Here is a 12,060-nt window from a genome sequence, read left to right as displayed (position 1 = left end):
ATTAAAAGACTAGGAAGGGAGAAGTGGAAATAGACAAATACCACATGATTTCACCATATGTGGAATTTAAGAAACTGAACAAACAAGCAAAGGGGGGGAAAAAAAGAGAGAGGCAGATTCTTAACTACAGAGAGCAATGTGATGGTTACCAGAGGGGAGGTGGGTGGAAGGGTGGGTGAAACAGGTGATAGCGATTAAGGAGATCACTTGTGATGAGCACCAGGGAGCGTTGAATCACTATATTGTACGCCTGGAACTAGTATCACACTGCATGGTAACTAAATGGAATTTAACTAAAAACTTTAAAAATGTTAATAAAAAATAAAAGAATAGGAGAACTCCAAAAAAAAAAAAAAAAAAGGAAGGAAATACAAGTGCTTTCCAAGCTGAACTGATTGGTTAATGCCACCCACAGTCTCAATCATCATCGGACGGGATCTTTAAATTCTCACTAGCTGGAATGTGAAATTGCCAAAGTAATAAATTGCATTCACTTCTAAACTTCTTCAGGTTTACTTATGTTGTCAATTATTTCTAACAGAGGTTAAGAAGTTATCAGGACTGATACGAGCATCAGCCAAATTAGAGATTTATAAAGAAAAGTAGCAAATTGTTCATTAACAAGAAAGGAAATACCTTTCTATAAAGTTTAATGTACTCACATTCCATTTCTAGTAATAAAATATCTGCGAAGTCATTAATTGATTAAATAAATATTAACAAATTAAAATTTGGAAGGTTCTTTGCTGAGTATAGAATCTTATCAAAGGCAGATTGATTATTCTATTAAGTATTTCATCCAAACGAGGACAGGTTGTTTACCCCATTCCACAACCAAATACTTTTCTCTTTTTTTGTCACAAAAAATTTCTGAAAAAAAAAAAATTTCTGATTTCAAATTCTCTTTTTTTAGTTTTTTTCATTATATTCCAACCTTGCTACATACTACAATCTTAAAATTTGTATCACATTTTATCATATTTTCCTATTCGGATACAAAAGAATGGTTGTGACTAATTTAACCTGTTCTTTTATACTTTTTATATTCTTTTGTACTTTTCCTAGAGATAAGCAGAGCTCATTTTTACAGGCTATACCTTTTTATTTAATTACTAGTTAAAGAAATATTTTCTAATGAAGATGAAAATAAATCCAAACATACTTACCACATGAAGAATTTTATTCTCTGTTTCATACACAGTACAGTCCTTCAAAATAAAAAGAAACATATTCATTAGTTTAAAAAAGTCAGACATGCCTTTTAAAATACTTTCTTAGGAAATTTACTACAATTTGAAAAAGTCTTGATAATTCAAGCAAAAACAACAATAAGAATAAAAAAAATCCAGAATGCCATATATTAAAATATTCATAGTAGTTAGCTCTGATGGTCAGTTACAGAGATATTTTTGTTAAACTATATTTTCTAATTTTAAACACATATCATAGAGAATAATTACATTAAACAGAAATAAAATCAAATATTAAAAAATATTGTAACATTCTCTGTTTAAATTTTTATGTGTGATACTTTTTGTTGAAGTATTCCCAATATTTCAAATACTAGTTTTTTTATAGATTGGAACATTAGGAAAAACATTAACATTTATTTCAATAGTTTTAGTTCCAAAAATGCTTTTATATTTTCAACTGTTGTAGGCTATCAAATATCCTTTACACTATGCATTTAAAATTGATACACAATACTAATAAATATCAAGTTCAAATTTTTTTACTTAAATTTGAATCTTTGAAATTATAAATAATTATTTTTAAAAATCACCATTGTCTTTTTACCTGCAGTTGCTAGATTTATAATGAGCAGAAATATAGCAAAGTGATCTTTGCTTAGAAACTTTGTTTCTATGTCTCATTTTTCTTATGAAATTTATAAAATGGGAATGATATTAGTAGGAACCCAATAAGGGTATTGTGAGGAATAAATGAGAAAATGGATAAATAGCTTAGCATAGTATCTGGCATACAGTAAGTGATAAATACATTTTAACCATGAATTATTGTTGTTCTATGTCTTTATTTTAAAAATTTAAACTAATTACCTTTACTTCAAAATATAAATTAACTAATTACTATTTGACCATCTAATTTTGAAAGAATAACCATGTTTTACAGCACTGCATATTTTAAGGAATGACAGCCCATTTCATTTTTTCCCCTGAATTTAATTTTTTAAAAAATGGATCTTGTTGAACATAGATTTTGATAATGCTGTTTCACCAAAATAACTTGTCAAAAATATTATGTATTCTTATCAGGGGCAAAAGTTTTAGAGTTAAATTTAGGTGATTTATTCACAAATTAATAGAAAAACTTAAGGACTGGGCCTTGCCGTACTGAAGGGCTTCTGTGCTGATGAAGAAGTCAGTTACGAATTTAGCCATATTCGTGTCTCTATAAATTAAGTATGAATTATGTGTACAGGGGAGACAAGGTATAAATAAAGTATTTATACTGGGAAAGTACACTGTACTTACATCTGAATTTGGAAGAGTCCAATTTTACAGAATTAATTTCAAACACAATTACACTGGTAAGAGATGATTTGGGAAAAGTTGGAAAATTGCCCAGTTTCCCCAAGCTGCCTGTACAACTTGCTTCAGCTATAATGGATGCAAGTTTGATTATTTACCTACCTTCCCCGAATCAGAGAATATGATTAAATGTTCAAACTTCAAAGGGATTCTCCTCAAGGAAAAAAGGAAATATGATCTAAATGGATATCCTGCGAGTGATACAATAATCACACAGAGAATAACTATTTCAAGGTCTTTAAAATATCATACTTTACTTGCACATCCCTAGTGTAACATAACAAAAAGAACTGGTAAATAAAATCTTATACTATTGTCAGTAATCATATTGTTTGTTGGTAGTAATGTTTTCAATCTTTACTCTTTTGCTGAAACTACTGTGTTTTATAGAATGAAGCAACTGAATAGTTATGCGATACTACTATCTTTCTATCGGTTTTGGCATCCTAAGTAATTTTAGCATGAGACAAAGTAGATACATATACAAGAAGGTAAGTAGAACCAAGAGTCTCTTGATGTATCATGTAGTACACGTATGTCTGTATTGCTTAGTGTAGCCCACTGAAAAGATACAACCAACTGAATAATGAATAAATTCCTCAGTTAGTGATTTTCAAATATCATTTCCTGGGCCTTCTAGGAAAATGGTGGATTCCAAATCTGGGGCAGGAAATGTAAAAGATGAGCTTGGATTGTACTGTGACACAGATAAGAAGAAGCTATTAAACTCTATAAGGTTTGATTCGGAAGGATTCAGCAGGATTCGGAAGTCAACATTAAGTGACTCTTACTGGCCAAAGATAGAGCAATTTAGGAAACTAAAAAAAATAATAGTTACAACGGATGGAAACAGTAAAGTACATATTAATTATTATACATATTAATACAGTTGATTAATTTTGTATATACCAGATACATCCAAAAATATTCAGTAACAGTTGTATAATACTGCATATATTAAACATGGCCCCTGACTTAGAAAAAGCAGGAGTTAGGGAGATAGGCATTCACACAAATAAGTTAAAGTATGTAGAATGCCAAAGTCTTCATAAAGTTTAAGTTTCAATAACTTCACACGCATGAAGACCACAAAATATAGAAATCAATATGTAAAAGGCCAATTATTTAAAATTTTATAATCCCAATATATTTCTCATTAAAATGCTAAGTGCCCACTGTATGGTGCTATATACTTGCTCAAGCCAAATTTCAAACTTTGTAAACACATTCATCAGCTCCTGCTTCTCAGTGACCAGAAGGATTATATCTATAATCTGAGCTTTAAGATTATTCAAAGAATGAAGTACTGATGCATACTTGACAATTCTGACATGGCCAGTGAAGATAAAGTCTAAAAGAGATACATCAGGTGACTGAAGTGGACAAGGTTTTCCACCAGTCTAAAAAACTATCACAAATATCAAAATTAAAAACTTATTACTGAAACAAACAAAACCAAATGATTATAAAATAAATTGGAATAATTAAGTTTTGAAAGGATGTTTACATTATGTTTGTAGCATATTCACATATGTGGCTTTATTAAAGCTTAAATACGCACAAACACATTTGGGACACTTGCAATTACTATAATAAAGGCAGGGTCATACAGCTGGGGGAGCAGAGGAGGAAACAACTAACTCTGCCTTAAAAAATCAGGAAAGGTGACTTTTTTTTGAAGATTTTATTTATTTATTTGACAGAGAGAGATTACAAGTAGGCGGAGAGGCAGGCAGAGAGAGAGGAGGAAGCAGGCTTCCCACTGAGCAGAGAGCCCGATGCGGGGTTAGATTCCAGGACCCGGGGATCATGACCTGAGCCAAAGGCAGAGGCTTAATCTATTGAGCCACCCAGGTGCCCCAGGAAAGGTGACTTTTAATTGAGTCTTGGAAAAAGTAGGTTTTTAGGTAAAGAAAATATAGGCAGCACTACTGCAAAAGCAATAAAACTACCCTCAAACACTTCTAAGCTACTGCAATAATTTTCAGATTTTAGCTCTGTATACATGTAAGAATCAATTGCAAAGTGGGTTAAAATGCAGATTTCTGGGTTCAGCCCCAGATAAATGGACAGGGTAGACCTGGAGTGGGGGGCCCCATCATGATTTTGATGAAGATGGTATTTTGAAAGACAATCTATATTATAGGATAAGATGTGATAGAAGAACACCAAAGCAAATCAAACCAAAAATGACCAAATATATAGAACCTGAAAGACCATAAACTGATTTGAAAATAGTATCTGCTGGCTCACTCAAAACAGTTCTCAACTCCTCGGAACTATCTGCTTTTGTTTCACATTCTCTCCAATTTATTGATTGACTTTTCCTTTTTTTCCACCCAGTAAACTTATTTCTTTCTTCAACTGCTCATCACTTTGAATAACTGCTTCTATTTGTTTCTATCTCTGCCTTCTTTCAGCCAGATGGGCCTGTTCATTATTGAAAGCCAAAGGCTTTCACAAAGGTTGGGACACAGCATAATAAAAGCCAAACAGAACAAAACAATACAAAAAAGTATGTATTAGCCTGCTACTTAATGTTAGGGAGAAGAACAGAAATTAAATGACTGTGTTCTATTTACTTAAGCTATCATGTTAAGGAGTTCATTTTATTATGCTGAATATTTAAATAGCCATAGTTACCTTAGGGGATTCCTTTTATTAATAAGTTATTTTATTTCCATCAAGACACGAATTTAAAATATTGGCTTCTCAAGTGTGGGTTTTATTAAAACTTAGGGCCAAATATTTCCCCCCTAAAAATCATATCCCAAGTTTTAAAAAGAAAATAGCACCGAATATGGAGAAATCCACATTTTTAAGGACCTATTCATGTAAGAAAGGTACACCTCTGACGTTCTACTTATTTTTAGGTTAGGATTAAATTTAGATTTTTAAAAGTGGATTTAGAGCTATGCTGCTATATCCTCCTAGGAATTCTCTTCGGTAGCTCATGCTCTGTCTCTTACTGTGCATGGAAAATGACACTTGCAATTTCTTCTTTATTCCTTTCCATATAATGCTTCTACAAACTATGTGATGCACATTTAAATGTATCAAATTCCTAACAAGACAATATTCATAAAGATAATGAGTGTTTCTTCAGTTTTGATCAATTTTTTCTTTTTGAGAAGGCTAAGTATGCACAGAAACCGTCCTCCACAGATGAGTTATGTGCCCACACAGGATCATAATCAGTTATTGTTCTTGTGAAACAGTGATGCAACTGCCATATGGAGCCGCACACATAGAAACCCTTCTATCCTATGAGAGCTATCACTGATGTTCCCTACTTTGTCAACACATCTTAAGCATCCTGGGGTCATGATGTTCAGTAAACGTAATTATCTCTCATCAACTGTGTATTATAGTCATAGGAATAGCTCATTAACATTGAATACATAAAGAGAGCAAAGAAAAATAGTCTATGTTTCTAATGCTGCATACAATTATATTTCATGGAACTCTGGAACTATGAATGCTCTAAGTTTTCATATCTTTTTTGGTATATTATAGTATACATGTACATATAATATAAAACTATTGTTTTGTTTTGTTTTTGTTTTTGTTTTTTTGAAAGACAGCATACCTGCATGCAAAGGGGAAGGGCAGAGGAAGAGGGAGAAAGAATATCAAGCAGGCTCCAGGCTCAGAGCCTGAGACAGGACTCTCTCTCATGACCCTGAGATCAGGACCTGAGCCAAAACTGAGTCGGATGCTTAACTGACTGAGCCACCCAGGTGCCCCTAAAAAATACTGTTTTGCTTACATGTAATATTTAAATAATCCATCTATGCAAACCTTTTATAATGACACCTTCATACCAAATATTTCACATACTCAATTGTCAAGGTACCAAAATGTCTCCAATGCTTAAGTGATTAATTCATATGAGTTAGTGTTTATTTTATTCATTCACTCATTCATTTACTCAAGTCACAATTCCATTCACCAAAAATGGTTTCTGGGGCAACTTGTAAGTGCAATTCAATGTCAGGCACCATCAGGTAATCAAAGATAAATTAAACTTGGCCCTTGGCCATCATTCTTTAGTGGAGAAATTGATCAAATAATAATATAAGGTACATGACAAATGCTCACAGAAGATCTCATAAAGAAGAGATAAATCCTAACTTGTTAATCTGGAATGACTTTCAAAAGCTAGTTAAGGTCAGTAAAGTACCTTAACTAGCTTTTGAATCTGGAAATTGGGGGTTCACAGGGAACAAACATTTCAGCTTGTGCAAACACAATGAACGAAGGCATGATGAGAAGTAAGCACACCAGGCTAGGGCATAAGATATGTGGAATGAATGCAACAGGAAAGAAAGTCTAGAAAATAACATGAAGTCATACTGTAGAGAGCTACCAATGCTAGGCTGGAGAAATTTTGTTTTGAAGGGAATCCAATTTTTATTTTTCGTGACAATCTATTTTGAAGCCCTGTTCAACCAGGATAGCACTTTAATTGGTCAACTGATAATTTCTTGTGACTTTATTTTGGAAGGGGTTAAAGTCAGAGTAGTGCCATGGCTGGTGTTAAACAGCAACATGAAAGTGGTGAGTGTGTGTGCTGCAGGCAAGGGGAGGAGAAGAGGAGTCCAAACTCTGTGATCCAGCTAACAACTCTAACAGCCATTTCTTCTTGTTCCTTTTCTCATGGTTTTTTTGTTTTTTTGTTTGTTTTGTTTTTGTTTTTGTTTTACTTTCCCTGAGTTACAAGAGTAATTTACAGGTCATGTTTCAGATAATGAATCTCTATAAAGCTGTATATCTTTCTAAATATACCAAGTAGACATTTCATCTCTGGGGAGGATGCACAGCCATTTTCATCTGCACCTTGCATCATATGGCTCTTCAAAATTCTGTCTACTTCTCCCCACTCTCTCAGAGGCCATCTAAAATGAAACCACATTTGGATTTAATATTTTTTTAAACAATTCATTTATTTATTTGAGAGAGAGAGAGAGAGAGAGAGAGAGCATGAACTGGGTGAGGGGCAGAGGGAGGAGAAGGAGAGAAGTAGATTTTCCACTGAGCTCGGAACTCAACATGGGCCTTGATCTCAAGACTCTGAGATCACAACCTGAGCAGAAATCAAAACTGACCCAGACACCCAGGTGTCCCTCCAATCTGGCTTTAATCACTCTAGTCTTCACTTCACAACAAAAGACTACTGTCTCAGTAGTTGAATGCATATGGAAACTAATCTAGCATATAAAGACTTGGAAATGCAGGCAGAGAAGTAAGGCTGATTATTTTTTCAGCATCTTAATGGCTCTGTAATAAATCTAAAAACTACTCAGGCTAATCAAGATTGAGTGTCAAAAGGAATAAAAAGTAAAAATGTCAAGTTAAGGTATTAATGACCAGAAAACTCATTAGGGTGACTGTGATCCCTATAACTTTAATAGTTTTATTTTGACAACCTGAAGAAGCAGTGAGCTAATCCCCATCATGAGCTAAGTTTGTTTATTCTGCATGTATTGAGTCAAGACCTAAATATTTTTAAAAAGATTTTATTTATTTATTTGACAGAGAGAGATACCATGAGAGAGGGAATACAAGCAGGAGGAGTGGAAGAGGTAGAAGCAGGCTCCCTGCTGAGCAGGGAGCCCGATGTGGGGCTTGATCCCAGGACCCTGGTATCATGACCTGAGCTGAAGGCAGACACTCAACAACTGAGCCATCCAGGCGTCCCAAGACCTAAACATTTTTGAAAGGCCTATGTCCTATATTTTATGTTTCCACAGGTTATCTGTTAATCTTACTCTCTCCCATTAGATGGTCAGTATTTTCAAAGAACGAACTCAATTGTGTCTTAAATTTTCGAGTTTCTCTTTTCACTCTATAAGTATAGTCTCAATTTATCAGCTATGAGTATTTTATTCCATTGATTCTCTATTTTCACATTCTATAATAAACATTTCACATTGGCTTTAGAGATTAGGTACACAAATGAAATTTTAAAGCCATTTTTTTAAAAAATAAAATTTCTAATTGCCAAACTAGCACAGTACATTTAGTTTCTTTACACTCTAATTTTGTACCAAAATAGACTGAGTTCAGTTTTAAAATAATTTTAAAGATGAGCTTAGTTTTAAACTTTAATCTGCATGATCTCAGCAGATATTTACAACAAAAATAATTGGGCTTTCTCTGCATGCGTGAAGATTCATATTATGTAAAAGACATCAAGAATTTTATATTCGTACAATAAAGTCAACATTTCTTTGTAACAAAAAGTCTCTCTAGCTTCCCAATGTTCAAGTTACTTACTGCAATGACCATCTAATATATCATAAGGGAAAGAATATCTATAGGGTCTAAGTGATGAAAGATACTTTTTCCCTTGTGACAAATTCAACTATGGAGCTCAAGCAAAGATAAATACTATGACCCCTCATAAATGAAAATATAAATTAAACATTACTTCATCAGTTCAAGATCATCCACTTGGCTGCCTGAAAAATAAATGCAAATTATGGTATATTTGAAACAAATTCCAAGTATTAGTCTTAAAAATTCTTTAGTCCCTATATATTTATCCCTTTTATCTCTTTAGATTGCATTTTGTTAGACAAAATGGAAGCATTTCTTTTCAATATGTACATCTGAAAAGGTAATATTGATACCCAGGCACTCAATAAGTATTTTTAGATCATTAATGATAATAATATACTTAAATCCTAATAAATACTAAATTGTCCAAGTAACAATACCAGCCTACATCTAGGTTTACTTTTGTATACCCTCAGAAATCATTATCATAAATAATCAGTATCCATTTAGGGTTTCCTAGTAGTAACACTGAGTGATTATAAGACAGAATTTTATGCTTTGAAAAATTTCAAGAGGTCTTCCTCTTCCCCTTCCTACAAAACCTATCACCAAAAACAAAACAAAACAAAAAAAACTATCACGAATATTGCAGTAGATTAGTTAAGATACTAAGAGACACCAATGCATAAAAATACACCATTGAGAAGAGAGAAGAAATTCTTTGAACTCAACTTTTACCAACATATTTTTTGGATATTTCAAAAATTTTCCACATAATTTAATTTTATGGTACTTTCCTTATGTTCAAATAAACAAGATTATTGTCCTTAAAATTCTGGTATAACGCTATACTGGAATTCTTTATATATTCATTGCTATACCAGACTTGTATTATGCTTTCTAAATATACGTTCCCTTCTTTTAAAGAAAGTATTAAACTTCCTATAGCTACTGAAGTCAGCCATTGCTGTATGACTTACTTTGTCCAATGAAATGTGGGCAGATGTGCTTGTCCCATCTGCAGAAACATTAAGAAATAGTTCATAATTATACCATGCTCTTTCCTCTCTGCTGTGATGACCAGCAATGTTCAAAAAGAGGCTACTCTGGGCTTTGAAGTGAGGAGAATGCAGAGTAGAGCTATAGTAATCCAGGCTGGATATGAAGCATGAGCACTGGACATGAGTGATATTAAAAGCACAAATATTTCTGGGTTATTTATTACTGCAGCATAATCTAGCTTAACTTGACTGATACAATCTTCCACCAGATAGAAGGGTTAAAGCTAGAACACATATGAAAATGAAGACGTAACCAATGCAGAGTTTAATGCAATAACTATTCCATGATTTTTTTTTAATGTAAGCTCTCCACTCAATGGGGGGCTTGAACTTACAACCCTGAGATCAAGAGTCACAGGCTCTACCAACTTGAGCCAGACAGGAGCCCCCATTTTATAAATTTTACATGCTGTACTTCATTTCAGGAAATGTACTACTTTTCAGAAATGCTGTGTCTTTCCTTACACAGTCAGCCTCAGATTACACTCTTAACTTCATTAAAATCTAGTCTTTCACCATCTTGTGTTTGTATATCATTTTTGTCTCATTTTATTAGTCTTATCTATGCTCACTTGTCCTAATTACTTAATTCTGACCAGTTCTTCAAACATGCCAATATCAAGTATAATCTCAGTCCATTATTTCACTTGTGTTAGGACCCAATTTCATCTGAATTACCTGTCTGATGTTGGTTGTCATTCTGACCCAATCCAAGGGATCTGGGTTATTAAAAACTACTTTGTCAGTAAAGACAAATGCCTTAGAAAATTGGTGCCTGTAACTGGTAGCTCCCTGTATTTTTTGGGTATGCTTTAATCTTTTATAAGTATGAAAAATTTGTAATGATTTAATGATAACCTATGTAGGACATAAGGATCCATAACATGCTGAAAATGTTATTATTTCTTCTTATTTTATTAAGTTCCCAGCACATTAGTTTCTAACATTGATTTTTCCCTTATTATAAATGCATAATGACCATTTTCATTAATATCTTATGTTTGATATCCTAAAAAACATGTTTAACTAGGCTCCTCTATAAATGTGTCCCCTCTGGGTTGGATATCACCTATAAATAGTTGAACCTACTGATCCACAGTTCCCAGTCATTCAACCTATGGTAGAATTTGGGGAATGTGCCTCTTAACAAGTTTCCCCAGGTGAATTATAGACCATGAATGAGGCTTTGAGAAAATACTATTCTTGAACCCATACATTTTCTTCTCACCTCATACTCCTCTCATTCTAAATCAGTTAATTATGAGCACAGTGGTTATCAACTTTGGCTTCAGGCTAGGATCAATGGAGGCATCATTTAAAAACTACTCATGCCAAGCCTGACCATAAAGAGTCTAATTTAATAAGTCTCATGGAGCACAGATATCAGGGCTTTTAAAAAGCTCCTTGTTTCATTCTAAGGAAAAGCCAAACATGAGGAGAAATGAGCAGAAAGTATTACAAACAATATCAAAGCATGGATCTAAGTCCTGGCCATGTCACTTATTGTGTCATTTTCCCTCTCTGAAATTCCATTTACTCACTTACAAAACTGAGATAATGACATCTGATCTACCTACTTCACTGGGTTATTATGAGGGAAAAAATCTGATTCTGATAACATGTTGTAAAAGCACTTGGCCAATCTCAAAATAGCAGTGTTATTATTCCCTGACCATTAAACTTTGTATAGACATTTTGTCCTTCCAATAATTTTTAAATGTCATAACGAATAGGGTTCATCTAGATAGGGTTTGAGGGTGGGGTACAAAAGTGGACAGAAGAGCCCAGAGCAGTATACTTCAATTCTAGAAGGCAGTTCAGTTGGGAGAGAAAGCAGGAAAATATTTCTGTAGACAGTTTAAATGTGAAGAAACAGAAAGCCTAGTGAGATTATTTTGTAGGGTAAGGAGGCCTGTGGAAGACAGTGAAACAGTAAAATGGAAATTAACAGTTATATTATTAGTAACTGCTGAATAGCACAACTGTAGACATTTTAAAAGGCATTTTAAAATGCCGTTGGGGATGGCACTTAAACTGTAGCAAGATACATAAAATAGTTATAGAACCAGGACAAATAAAAGTATGTAATCGAACCTTTTCATTTTTCCTGCTTAGGTACTTTTATAACTCCTACTTTGGCACTACACAGTCTCAACATTATATTC

General features: G+C 33.5%; 1 protein-coding gene across 5 annotated transcripts in view; it reads right to left on the bottom strand.

The window, feature by feature from the left end:
• The window catches only part of CNKSR2 (connector enhancer of kinase suppressor of Ras 2), a 281,217-nt gene that overhangs the window by 161,691 nt on the left and 107,466 nt on the right, over window positions 1-12,060 (bottom strand). For all 5 annotated transcript variants that reach the window (XM_032330646.1, XM_032330643.1, XM_032330644.1 and 2 more), the window contains exon 5: window positions 1,167-1,208. In XM_032330646.1, the coding sequence (XP_032186537.1) occupies window positions 1,167-1,208 (42 nt within the window). The remainder of the gene's footprint in view (window positions 1-1,166; window positions 1,209-12,060) is intronic.

This window comes from Mustela erminea, chromosome X (genome assembly GCF_009829155.1).
Source record: "Mustela erminea isolate mMusErm1 chromosome X, mMusErm1.Pri, whole genome shotgun sequence".
NCBI lineage: Eukaryota > Metazoa > Chordata > Mammalia > Carnivora > Mustelidae > Mustela > Mustela erminea.
The sequence above is the reverse complement of the archived record's forward strand: the minus strand, read 5'-3'. Positions and strand labels throughout refer to the sequence as shown.